General features: G+C 40.6%; 2 protein-coding genes across 4 annotated transcripts in view; one reads left to right on the forward strand and one right to left on the reverse strand.

The window, feature by feature from the left end:
- Window positions 1-2,827: 2,827 nt before the first annotated feature.
- LOC126455587 (dynactin subunit 3-like) lies at window positions 2,828-4,165 on the reverse strand. Its single transcript, XM_050091345.1, has 2 exons — window positions 3,830-4,165; window positions 2,828-3,757 (listed from the first exon to the last, which is right to left on the reverse strand). Exons 1-2 carry the CDS (start codon window positions 3,837-3,839, stop codon window positions 3,189-3,191), a joined length of 579 nt encoding a protein of 192 aa, XP_049947302.1. The 5' UTR covers window positions 3,840-4,165; the 3' UTR covers window positions 2,828-3,188.
- A 293-nt stretch (window positions 4,166-4,458) lies between these two features.
- LOC126457281 (sodium-dependent phosphate transporter 1) overlaps window positions 4,459-14,182 on the forward strand; it is a 317,359-nt gene continuing 307,635 nt past the window's right edge. For all 3 annotated transcript variants that reach the window (XM_050093447.1, XM_050093450.1, XM_050093448.1), the window contains exon 1: window positions 4,459-4,556. The gene's annotated coding sequence lies outside the window, so the exon portion shown is untranslated. The remainder of the gene's footprint in view (window positions 4,557-14,182) is intronic.

Consider the following 14,182-nt stretch of genomic DNA (forward strand, 5'->3'; position numbering starts at 1 on the left):
TGAAATTTGATTTTAATGGTGTATGGCAGTAGACTATCAACGAGAGAGCCTTTTCTAACAGGAAGACACTGTCTGCAGAACCTCTCCTGGGCTTGTGATCATATTGGTTGGACTACAGACAAATGGAAAACCATTGTCCTGTCACAATTTCAGTTGGTGGGAGCTGACAGTAAGGATCGAGTGTGGTGCAAACCCCATCAAGCCATGGACGCCAAGTTGTCAACAAGACATTGCGCAAGCTCCATATTGGCATGAGCTGCGTTCACATGGCATGTACTGTGTCCTCTAGTCCAGCTGAAATGATCGTTGATTCGACACAGTCATGCTTAATTACTTGGAGGCCATTTTCAGCCATTCATGGACATTGTGTTTCCAAACAATGATGCACCATGTCACCAGGCCACAATTGTTCGCAACTGGTTTGAAGAACATTCTGGACAATTCAAGTGAGTGATTTAGCCATCCAGATCCCCAGACATAAATCCCATTGAACATTTATGGGGTCTGTTCATGTACAAAAATCCTGCACTGGTATCACTTTCACAATTATGGATGGCTATAACAGCAGCTTGAGTCACTATTTCTGCAGGAGACTTCCAACGACTTGTTGAGTCCATGCCATGTCAATTTGTTGCATTACGCCGGGCAAAAGGAGGTCCGATATGATATTAGGAGGTATCCTGTAAGTTGTGTCACCTCAGTATATATAAGTGACCTATGGAAAAAGACAGTACCAGAATTTTCACAAAGCTTTAACAACTATCAGAAGGGAGTTAGACAGTCTGGATTAAAAGGTTATAGCATGCTTCCTATCTGAATGCAACAGGATATCAAAAACACGGTAAGTTTTTAAAAAGAAAAATTCCTCATTACTATAAAAAAACTGAATTTTTAGTGTTCTAAACTAGTCTAATGTTTGAACAGAAGGATTTAATAGTAAAAATCAAGTAAAAATTAAATTTCCATTAACTTAAGAGAAGTAATTGACTATATCACAAAATGTGTACAAAAGATATCATTAAATATGTTCATATAATATTGTATTATATGTACTAGTAAGTTCGCTGATACTGTCTTCTTTAACTTATGACGTATCACTACAGCACAACATTGACTTTCCCTCCTTCAAGTGTATTACATGGTAATGGGAAGGATAGTGTTATACTGGTGTACAAGAAGCTAAACTGCACATGAATAGTCATCACAACAAAGGCTATCGGTAACAATATCTAAAATATCAGATTTTGTTTCATGTCATGTGCAGACACATGAGGTGGTTTGATTAGTTTATTCTGCAAACAGGAATAACCTACACACCAATGAATCTAAATCAACAACACAATAGTGAAGAACTGGTGCTAGTTCAGAGCAGTTTGTACAATTTGAACAATGTTCTGTGTGTATCCATTATTCAGCACCTCCTTGTAACGTGACTTGTTGCGTCTGCCAATTCCTTTATTTGTTTTCCACTATACTTAAACCTAACAGTATTACTGTATAGAATCAAGCCTGGAACTTGAAAACATGTTACTGAAGTCAGTGACACTGTAGTCACAATGTGCTGCTGCAATTAATTACATAGATCGAAGTATAAGAAACAGTTCATACGACAATTTTCTAAGGAAAAGTACCGTACAAGAAAACTGCACTGATAAATCACAGGAAAACAAGTATAACTAAAGTGATTTACAAGGTAGGATGGAAAAGCCCAGCATGAAAATAAACATGAGTCAGAGTTAGGAGAGAAACGTGTAGAGCAGTTCAGCATGTGATGAAAACCCCAGCTGTCAGCAAAAGATGGTTGTTTTAGAATAGAATGAAAAAATACTCATTTGGTTTTTGATATAGCACGGAATCGAAGATGTAATTAACATGCAGCTGGCATTCTTATGTAGCATTTCACTGAATTTTAAGAAAGATAGATCAGTTATAGGTGACTTAGAAACTAAAGAACAGAGTAGTTATTGATAAGGTATGGTCCACTGGGAGGTGGTAGCCATTGCCTTCCTCCAACCTTTGATCTGACTTACCCAGCCAGTTATACAGAGACCTACAGTTCAATGTGGATTCTGAATCACAGTGCAACTCAGCATTGTTCACATCAACAAACATTGACACAGCTCAAAAAGTGATAAGACTTGCTTAAAAATACCAGATTTTCACAACACAGTCCACTTAACATTATCAAGAAACAGTTTAGCTGAAGCCTTCAAAACCGCTCATTGGCCTTGACAAAAAACACAGCAAAATCCAGTATGCACAGTAAAGCACTATAAAAAAAGATTGAAAGTTACTGTCATGTTAGATTCATTGAGTTTGCTTACTTACAACCACTCTGTCATGTTTCAAACTAACCTAGATCTCAAGCTACTCTATGGATCAGTGTCTCACTGCAACATACATTGCCAAACATAATATAAAAGCAAGTAAGTAATGTGTTCTCTTCCTTTTTGTGTATGTATGACATCACTGTAAAAAGGCAACATTCAGTATCTGTAGGTGTATTGACTCCCTACAAGAATTCAAATTTTAGCCACTTTCTCTATTTAATGCAGCAGCAATAATAATAATAATAATAATAATAATAATAATAACAATCTTCTGTTAGTTATTCTTCATGAGACAACAGCAGGTAAAAATGCAGTTATTTAATTTAAAGATCACATGCAAATTTTGGGTTCTGCAGAAGTAATAGGACTATACAAAATTTCATGACTTTTTTTTTTCACTCAAGAAATGGAATTTGCTGTCGGTTTTTAAATAATCACAAAATATATTTCATTATTGTTCATTGAGAATGTGAATATGTGAAGCAAACATGACAGCATTACACTAGTTTTATTTATTTTTTAATGAAACATAGTTTACAGCATAATCCTTAGTACAAGCTTCAGGGACCAATGGGCCCTACTGTGAGTGAAGCACATCAAATACGTTAACTTTTTATTCACATTTTCAGAAATAATCGATTGACAATGCAAGCTTATTGAACTAAACACAAAGTTCCTGCAATTACATATGTATAATTGGTTTTCACAAGTAGATTTGCAAAGTTATTAAATGGTGTGCACAAATTGATCTACTGTGTCCACAGATGCAATTCGTCCGTTACAATACCAGTACTGATAGCTAGACTACAGGAATTATACACTATAAAAGGCTTGAAAGACATTCGGAACTCGGCAACATCAGTCATCAATGACCTTAGGCTGAGCTTCAATCTCCAATCGAGTAAGACATGCATCAAATTTCACAAGTGCACGCGATATTTCTGTAATAACGCTATTATACTCTTGTATATAATCACGAAAGTTTCCACATAAATCGTCTGCTTTATCTTTAAGTTCTAAATTTGTAAGAGCTAATTGTTCAAGTCGCTTAGACAATGCTGGCACATTTTTTGTATGTTCACTATTTAGTACTGGTTCTAGTTCCTTTATCTGATTTAAAAGTACAACATTATTCCTTAACAGTGGCTCAGAAAGTAGTATAGTTTGATACATAGCATCGATGTCAGCCGCACCCAACATATCATTACTAGGGTTAAGATATTTCTCGAGTTCTGACAATCTTTTCATGACGGCAGTAATTTTTTCTCGACCTGATATAGCACTCTGCAAGTGGCTGCTTGTCCGTGAAATTGCTTCTGATACAGGCGTGTAATTTTCTGGAACGTCTCGCTTTCCCAAAATCTGTTTTTCCAACAGTGTTATCCGAGCCTCGACGACGTCCAGCATTTCACTTTCGCTCATCTCACCTGAAAAAGACAGCTGGTTTAAAAACACGGTATTCGCGGAGTAAATTTTTATTCTTACTGACATATACTTACCAGTCCCCATGACTAATTTTATTTAGATACAATAGTCTATATCTTCAAAGACACGAATGTTCAACACCTGTCATTCCTTACGGCAGACATAAACACACCGTCCTACCCAGAGATACTGTAACTACCACCAACTGCACGAGCCGCAATTGTGCAATCGGGGTATCTCATTCCATGTTTATAAGCTTGGAATATTTTTCTCTGCTAAAACATTCCTCTTTCCTTTTGTACTTGTCTTTGCAGGTGTCCAGAGATTTTTCTGAAAGCATAGCGTCCTACGTTCTATTGATTACAGAAATTTGTAAGCCCATTTTGTTTGATATGGTTAGTACCTGCCACTGGTACCTACGCAGGAGGTGATGGAAATGAAATTCGACATTTATTGCTTGAGATCATCGATAGGTACGTAACACTAGAATACATTAGAAATAAGTGTGGCTCTTCATTTAAAAAAAGTCAATGGCTAGGCAAATTCGTATTAGAATATTCGTTTGTGATATGTAAATCAACAACAGCAAATGTCAATATGCTGCGCCGTCGTAAGTTTGTACCTAAAACTGACAAAATATTTACATACTTCGGACTTGACTTTGATGACCGTTGTACTGAGTCGATATATCGTAGACTATCGATATCAGGTCGTGCAAGGTTTCCTACATCTGAATTCTCAGTGCTACAGCGAGAATAACAGTGTGAGGCCCGGCGTTGCTTACTGTGACGAACGTTAAAGGTCTGTAACAGCTATAATGTCTATGTAATGAATGTATATCGAAGTACCAACCTGCGATCCTTCTGTCGCCTTGTATTCTGTGATACACGACTCTCTTTAGTGCTCCATTTATGCTTTACGAATACCACGTGTTTACCATCTTAATTTTAAGTAAATCAATATTGTTCTTATTTTAAACTACAGGAAAATTTTCTGCTTTGAAGGTAGGAATGTAGATTTACGAGCTACCACCGTAATATCTTTTTTTCCTTTTCTGTAATGATAGCACGTAACTCCAGTCATTTGCCGCAGCGCTATAGCGATCTCAGGATACAGACGCATAATTGGCGCCAAAATGCCGTAACACCACTACGGAGATAAGAACTCGAGTGGGTAGATTGTCACGTTTTGCTGGCAGCAATCTGCGTTTCGGAATCATGTTTATGCCACCATGTGTGTAGTTAAAAAGTTATTCAATCAAATGAATATCCACGAAGCAGCACCCGTCGTTGCTGAATTTAGGAGTCATAAAGGCTCATTTTTTTTTTTTTTTTCATCAATGTTAAGCGCTCTTAAATTGGATGTATAATTTGTCAAAATATTTTGACTGTGAAGCGGTTATATTTGCCATTGTATATATTAGAGAAATGTAATTTCTATATTTTCATATTACGCATTGCTCAGCGCTAGACGATAGGCCTCAATATAAGTCGGGGAAACGTGTACGGATTCTTGGATGCGCTTCACACTATTAGAATAACGGAATGTTGATATTTTTTGTCGTGATTAGGATGTCACTGTATGGGCGTACTTCTGGCAAGTACTGAGACGTTCATTAGAACGCTGAAATTGGCGTTGCAGGCAATCGACTAAGAACAACGAATTATTCCACCCATGTATTTCGTTTAATGAAACTAAGCAATAATTCCAGTTCACACGTGATGCTTTTTGGCGTTGGCAGAAGCTACAGGTTTGTTTCCTCTTTACGTAAGCAGATTCATAATTAGACAGTCGGGAATTATTCTTCTTAATCTATTTGGTAAGTGTATTGTTCTATTACGAAAACTGCTGTGTTATTTCAGTGCTGCAATGCATATTCTGCGCACACGTTTAGAATATGACCTGTACTGTAACGTGGTCGTTCCGACTGGTTTGTTGCAACACACACACACACATTTTGTTGGGAGTTTAAAAAAATCACAGGTTTCTCAGGGGAGACGTCTCGCATTGTTGATACATAGTCTTGCTTTGTTGACATATTGTCCTTCAGGCGTCATTGCACAACAAGAAATATCCTGATGAGTGGACAGCAAATGGACAACAAAAGAAATCTGATGTGATTTTACGTAGTAGCCTCATTTTACTTCATTACTTTTTATATGAGTTAACGCGCAATGTAGTTCAGCCAGAATAATCAGGAGCACCGGATGCTCTCTCTTATACTTCACTGGTCAACATTAGGTGTAGCACCTGTTAGAACACTGAGTTTATATTTGACAGCCATGCAGAAGGACTGGCTGCGTCACTGTAAGAACAAGTGCCTGTATCTGAAAACGGTATGTAAGCTGTACTTTAAAGAGTATCAGAAATTTGTGTGGACCAGTTTTTCAGATTCCATTGGAGATGACACGGGCACAACACTGTGGCACGTAACGTCAGCTCTTCAGATTTGTATTTCGCAATATCCTTAAATCTCTTCTTCAGGAGGGGCAGGGGATAAAAGATTACATCAGCTATGGACCAGTTAAATTTTCGATATGTCTTAAAGAGCGAAGCGAACTCAGGATTTGAATGGTGGGGCGCTCTCATATTAACTTCGCGGTGAATGGCGAAATAGTTACAAATTTCATGACAGATAGTTCAAGATACGTACAGCTTTTTGTAAGAGTTCCAATGCGTATGGTTGATGTCTTTCTTGTCTAGAACTCTGGATACTTCTTTCCCATCGTTGGTTAAAATTTGTTTCCAGTACAATAAGAATAAATATTACTGCGTAGACACTGACGTATGTGACTGTATGCCAGAACAAGTAATCTCATAAAGGGCAGTCATCTACCATTTAATTCGAAGACTAAGGTGATATAAACCGTTAACATTATGATGCAGCTGTTCATTAGTTCCAATCCGGGGCTTTAAAAGGACATTTTTGAATTTGCTTTCGTAAAGGAATACAGTACTATGTAATGGCTTCTCTCAAGTGATGTGGTACTCTCAGATCTTACCGAATCGTGTACAATAATTAAACTATCCTCATAGCCACCGTTGACAAGCAGTGAAGTGTCATCTGCAGACAACCAGACTCTTCTGGAGCACAATTATGAGACGCATCGGCACGTTCGCGGAAGTTTTTAGTTTTCGTAGAGACAAACTAAAGCCCAATATTGGAATTCCTTCTAGAGAAATGAATGCGTTTTGTATATGCACTTTGTCTTGTTACAAAGTTTTGTTTCCGATATTTTATTGTTTTGCAGCTGTACTGTTTGAGAACTGTTTTCGGATCGTAGCTGGGCAACATAAACCAAAAAGTTAACTTCATTAAACGTTAAAGCGTTACTTGATAGTAGATTTATCGGAAGCTGAAGTTAATCGTTAACTCGTAATTGCTAATAGACAAGAGCACGTAATAATCTCAATATCTATACTGTTCAATTGATGGGCGGTCTGTACATTAGGTTGTAAAGGCTCTGTACAAGAAAGACTACACTACAGTTCGTAAAAATAGAAGGTAAGATTATCTTTGTTGTCAAAATGAAATTTTTGAAAGTAATGACTCGTTATCATCAAATACTCGTAGGTAGGCTAGTCTGAATTTCAGTGATCAGGTATTCGCTTACTTAATGATATTGCTTTAATGGAATATGCTCATCAACGATGCGCCTGCCGAATGTTCTCTTCTAAATTAAACTTTTGCTGGTGTTCAAAGTTTTTATCAGCTTTTCAGTCTTCGATTCGATGACTAGTAAAGGAATTCTGTTCATAACAAAAGCGTTTACTGTGCATTGGTCCACACTAGCTTGAGACACGCCGCTCCCAATTGCTGCAATGCCAAAAGACGATTAACGGTCTGAAATAATGTTAACGGACGTTAAGGATCCATTAAAGTTTTTTTTTAAAACGCGACTTAAAAGTTAATCCTTTACTCGAAAAGTTAACTTCATTAATTAACAGATTAACTGTCTCGTGCCCAGCTATGTTTTGGACTATACAGAACTCCAATACAAAAGGTTGCTTTAGCACGAGTAGTGTGCTGCTACCAGAACACGATTCAAGGGCCGTCCGAAAGCTTAAAATCTCACACAGCAGGCATATGGGTTCGAGTTTTGGTACGGCAAACAGTTATCACATGTTACATTCGCCTTGCACTTCAATTTAAAAAAAATGAGTTATGCCTAAAGTTTAGACTGTGACTGGTATGATCATCCCATATTTTACTTACGTCGAGCTTATTCAGTTTAGTCAAACACCATATTTCCTTCCCGTTACGCACCCAGCTCAACAGCAGTCTTGTCGCACATGGTCTTGTAGCCACGACTTCGAAATCGTTGTCAGGAGCATTTCTGTTTGTATTATTGGTATAAATTGAACCTTATTAGGATATCGTGTTAATTCTATGTACCGACTTGACAGAAAATCCTAGGAAGTTCTGGTCTTACGTTAAATCAGTAAGTGGCTCGAAACAGCATATCCAGACACTCCGGGATGATGATGGCATTGAAACAGAGGACGACACGCGTAAAGCTGAAATACTAAACACTTTTTTCCAAAGCTGTTTCACAGAGGAAGACCGCACTGCAATTCCTTCTCTAAATCCTCGCACAAACGAAAAAATGGCTGACATCGAAATAAGTGTCCAAGGAATAGAGAAGCAACTGGAATCACTCAATAGAGGAAAGTCCACTGGACCTGACGGGATACCAATTCGATTCTACACAGAGTACGCGAAAGAACTTGCCCCCCTTCTAACAGCCGTGTACCGCAAGTCTCTAGAGGAACGGAGGGTTCCAAATGATTGGAAAAGAGCACAGGTAGTCCCAGTCTTCAAGAAGGGTCGTCGAGCAGTTGCGCAAAACTATAGACCTATATGTCTGACGTCGATCTGTTGTAGAATTTTAGAACATGTTTTTTGCTCGAGTATCATGTCGTTTTTGGAAACCCAGAATCTACTATGTAGGAATCAACATGGATTCCGGAAACAGCGATCGTGTGAGACCCAACTCGCTTTATTTGTTCATGAGACCCAGAAAATATTAGATACAGGCTCCCAGGTAGGTGCTATTTTTATTGACTTCCGGAAGGCGTTCGATACAGTTCCGCACTGTCGCCTGATAAACAAAGTAAGAGCCTACGGAATATCAGGCCAGCTGCGTGGCTGGATTGAAGAGTTTTTAGCAAACAGAACACAGCATGTTGTTATCAATGGAGAGACGTCTACAGACGTTAAAGTAACCTCTGGCGTGCCACAGGGGAGTGTTATGGGACCATTGCTTTTCACAATATATATAAATGACCTAGTAGATAGTGTCGGAAGTTCCATGCGGCTTTTCGCGGATGATGCTGTAGTATACAGAGAAGTTGCAGCATTAGAAAATTGTAGCGAAATGCAGGAAGATCTGCAGCGGATAGGCACTTGGTGCAGGGAGTGGCAACTGTCCCTTAATATAGACAAATGTAATGTATTGCGAATACATAGAAAGAAGGATCCTTTATTGTATGATTATATGATAGCGGAACAAACACTGGTAGCAGTTACTTCTGTAAAATATCTGGGAGTATGCGTGCGGAACGATTTGAAGTGGAATGATCATATAAAATTAATTGTTGGTAAGGCGGGTACCAGGTTTGAGATTCATTGGGAGAGTGCTTAGAAAATGTAGTCCATCAACAAAGGAGGTGGCTTACAAAACTCTCGTTCGACCTATACTTGAGTATTGCTCATCAGTGTGGGATCCGTACCAGATCGGTTTGATGGAGGAGATAGAGAAGATCCAAAGAAGAGCGGCGCATTTCGTCACAGGGTTATTTGGTAACCGTTATAGCGTTACGGAGATGTTTAATAAACTCAAGTGGCAGACTCTGCAAGAGAGGCGCTCTGCATCGCGGTGTAGATTGCTTGCCAGGTTTCGAGAGGGTGCGTTTCTGGATGAGGTATCGAATATATTGCTTCCCCCTACTTATACCTCCCGAGGAGATCACGAATGTAAAATTAGAGAGATTAGAGCGCGCACGGAGGCTTTCAGACAGTCGTTCTTCCCGCGAACCATACGCGACTGGAACAGGAAAGGGAGGTAAAGACAGTGGCACGTAAAATGTCCTCCGCCACACACCGTTGGGTGGCTTGCGGAGTATAAATGTAGATGTAGATGAACCTCACATTACATATTTTCTGTTGTCTGCTGCCGAAATACACACAGCAAAAAGTTTTGCATCACCCTGGCTCTCAGAACTCCTGAAGAAAGACGTGGACTGTGGATACTGTATCATACAATCCCTTTGACTGCTCAGAGATGTCACTAAATCCACCCAAAGATGTAAAAAAAAGAAACCATGCATGAGCAGCGCCTATTAGACGGAGGGGGTCCGACAGCCGATCAGTTCGTCATTCCTCCAGGAAGGAGGTACACGGCTCGTGTTGTCTGTAGTTCAACCATGCCTAGACGGTCAATACCGCGGCTCGATCGCATCCGCATTGTTACTTTGTGCCAGGAAGGGCTCTCATCAAGAGAAGTGTCCAGACGTCTCGGCGTGAACCAAAGCGATGTTGTTCGCACATAGAGGAGATACAGAGAGATAGGAACTGTCGATGACATGCCTCACTCATGCAGCCACAAACTGTGCGCAATTGGCTGCATGATGCGCAACTTCACTCCCGACGTCCATGGCGAGGTCAATCTTTGCAACCAGGACACCATGCAGCGCGGTTCAGATGGGCCCAACAATATGCCGAATGGACCGCTCAGGCTTGTCATCACGTTCTCTTCACCGACGAGTGTCACATACGCCTGTAACCAGAAAATCGTTGCAGACGTGTTTGGAGGCGACCCAGTCAGGCTGAACGCCTTGGACACTGTCCAGCGAGTGCAGCAAGGTGAAGGTTCCCTGCTGTATTGGGGTGGCATTATGTGGGGCTGACGTACGACGCTGGTGGTCTTGGAAGGCGCCGTAACGGCTGTACGGTACTTGAATGCCATCCTCCGACCGATAGTGCAGCCATATCGGCAGTATAGTGGCGAGGCATTCTCGCCCCCCATCGTGCACATCTTGTAAGTGGCTTCCTTCAAGATAACGACATCGCTCGACTAGTAGCTAGCATGTTCTCCAGGCATGAACCCTATCAAACATGGCTGGGATAGATGGGAAAGTGCTGTTTATGGACGACGTGACCCACCAACCACTCTGAGGGTTCTGCGCCGAACCGCCATTCAGGAGTGGGACAATCTGGACCAACAGCGCCTTGATGAACTTGTGGATAGTATGCCACGACGAATACATGCATACATCAGTGGAAGGGGACGTGCTACTGGGTATTAGAGGTACCGGTGTGCACAGCAATCTGGACCACCACTTCTTAAGTTCTCGCTGTACGGCGGTACAACTTTCAGTGCGTGGTTTTTATGAGCAATAAAAAGGGCGAAATGATATTTACGTTGATCTCTATTCCAGTTTTCTGTACAGGTTCCGGAACTCTCGGAACCGATCTGACGCAGAACTTTTTTTGATGTTTGTACTAGGACGATCGTTTGTCTTTAACGAATGTGATAACAAATCTAGCTACTGTACATGCAGTATCAACGAACTTTAACTTGAAATAAGCAACACCAACCATAAATTTGTTTTGTATCTCCGTAAAAAGACACACATCATAGAAATTTTTAAAAATCCATCTTCAGACTTATTTGCCAACGGCCTTGCCGCAATGGTAACACCGTTTCCCGTCAGATCACCGAAGTTAATCACTTGGATGGGTGACCATCCGGCCTGTCGAGCACTGTTGGCAAGCAGTGTGCACTCAGCCCTCACGAGGCAAACTGAGGAGCTACTTGATTGAGAAGTAGTGGCTCCGGTCTCATAAACTGACATACGGCCGGGAGAGCGGTGTGCTGACCACATGCCCCTCCATATCCGCATCAAGTGACTCCTGTGGGCTGAGGATGACATGGCGGCCGGTCGGTAACGTTGGGCCTTCATGGCCTGTTCGGGAGGAGTTTAGTTTGTAGACTTATTTTATAATCTTATTTACATACTGGAGACCAGTCTGTTAAAGGTGTAATGCTCTCGAATGATAAAATCGTAGTTTCTGAAGGTCGCTCAATGCATTGTTACTGCTGTGCAATCAAATTGAATGAAATGTAATAAGCTGCGTTTCCAGTAGCTGGGCTCAGCACGTTTTCATAAGTTCGTCATCCACTACCCACTGGAACTGTCCGATTTATGTTTTTCAGTTTTGTTGGATTACTATAGAGATTCATCAAATTGCCATTTGTACTTTGCCTGTCCTCGTCAAATTTACCGAAACGAATCTCATGTACGCATGCACTGAAGTCGTTTGTTGCTATTGTTTGGATTTTTTCTGCTGCTCAGACAGTTATATTGACAAATCTTCTCGGAACAGAGCCTGCCAAAAGTCTCCACAGAGATTTCGGTAAAGCAAGAACTCACGGCGTATCTGTCGAGCTGTAGGCAAACAGTTCTACACTGCTCGCTTGGAGTGGTAACTTCTGCTAAGTTATCTTTGTATTTTACGGGCAGAAAGATTGAGCTGGGTTAGACAGTAATATTCCTTTTCTAGTCTGAACGTTATATGCCTTTTTGGAGTAAGGCAAAACCTAGATTCTACAGAGTCAAGGTATGAAAAGTAAGAGAAATCTAAATTACGACTAACAGTAGCAATATCCATAGGAATTCTTAAATTTACGTAACTAATTTCCGAGCTACCATTAGTTCGCATGGTGTAACAGTTGAAGAGATGCCATAGCGATGAAATTTCCAGTTTCTCAGTTACGTCCTTTGCTTTGCCTTCAGCAATCTGATGGTATTGTACTCAGTGTTACCGTTGTATCACCAGCAGAACTTTCACCCCTCTCAGAGAAGAAATTAGTGAAAGTCAGTGATATTATTTCCAAAGGGTAAGTTGTCATGAAAGACGTAGACTTATTCCCTTACGTAATTTTGTTTCATTGCTATCGACGGACAAGAAGAATAAATCTTTGAAAGACGTATGAACGTGGCCAGGAGCCAAAGCCTGAGCTTGACGATGAAGTGTTCAGAGGCATCCAGAAGGTGAAGTTTGGAAGGTAGGAGACGAGGTACTGGCAGAAATGAAGCTGTGAGGACGGCGCGTGAGTCGTGCTTCGGTAGCTCAGATGGTAGAGCACTCGCCCGCATAAGTCAAAAAGTCCCGAGTTCGTATCTCGCTTTGGCACACAGTTTTAATCTGCCAGGAAGTTTCATGTCGGCACACACTCCCCTGCAGAGTGAAAATCTCAATCCAGAAGGTGTTCAATTAAGTTTCGTTAGATTCAGGACGCCTGATATTGGACTGTGGGTTCCAGCAAACAGATGTTAAGTGTTAACGGCGATATCATGAAAAGTTTCCGAAAGGAGTACAGCACTGACAGGGAGAAAGGAAGGTAGTGTACTTGTCTTGCATAGAAGTGATTCAACCATTTGTCTGAAATGATAAAGAAAATCTGAATGGGGGCAGTTGGACGAATGAATCCTTTTGTTCGGCGATGGCGATACTTCCTCCTTGAAATAAATAAATGAAACCTATGTAGCAGAGTTAGAGGAAGCTGTAGTGTTCTAAAGGAGATTAAAAATGTACAAAAAAAAGCCCGCGGAAACATTATGAAAATCTCTAATATTTGTCAGACATCGTATCTGGTTTTAAACATTAGGGAAAAAACGCACGAAGTGCTTTGGAGCATCGTCTGAATTTCGTTAAATTTATTGGATCCCAGCAATACAACGTGTCTTTCCAGACATCTAATTACGTATATTGGTGCTAAAAACATTCTCTAATTGATCTAATGCTGTGGAAAATAATTACTAATCACTGCCGGTGAATACGGCTATATTGCCAGTTAAAGATCTTGAAATTTGCAAGAATAACAGCCATTTGAGGAAGGTTGGAGCGTGGATCCACCACGCCGTGGCTCAGTTACGGCCTGTGGATATTCTTCACTCTGTCATTTTATTGAATGATCAGTTGTTCAATAGTAGCGACTAAATTACGCAAGACAGGCGCAATGTGTATGCTCCGCGAGGTGCTTGGTCGTCGGCCTGGTGGTATAACAAGCAGGCGACACTGCAGTCCAAATTGGTTTTATAATGCAATGGAATAGTGTCCGTGGCAACGAACGCCAGATTGATGACGATGACTGCTATTCCGTACACGATGCTTACCTGCAAGTGTGAAAGAACCCATCATGAGATACAGATTTCAGTAGATAAGCTATTCCCGCCCCCCCCCCCCCCCCCCTCAAGCTAAAGCACATATACAGTGTTAGAAACATACGCACTGTTGCTTATGATAACTAACATTATATATATCACAGTTCTTAACTTAGCCCACCCCTGCTGTGTAAACGCGCACTGTGACGTTGAAGGAAATAAAATCTTTTGGCTAAAGAAGTGATTCATCATATAGA

This window comes from Schistocerca serialis, chromosome 2, assembly GCF_023864345.2.
Source record: "Schistocerca serialis cubense isolate TAMUIC-IGC-003099 chromosome 2, iqSchSeri2.2, whole genome shotgun sequence".
Lineage (NCBI taxonomy): Eukaryota > Metazoa > Arthropoda > Insecta > Orthoptera > Acrididae > Schistocerca > Schistocerca serialis.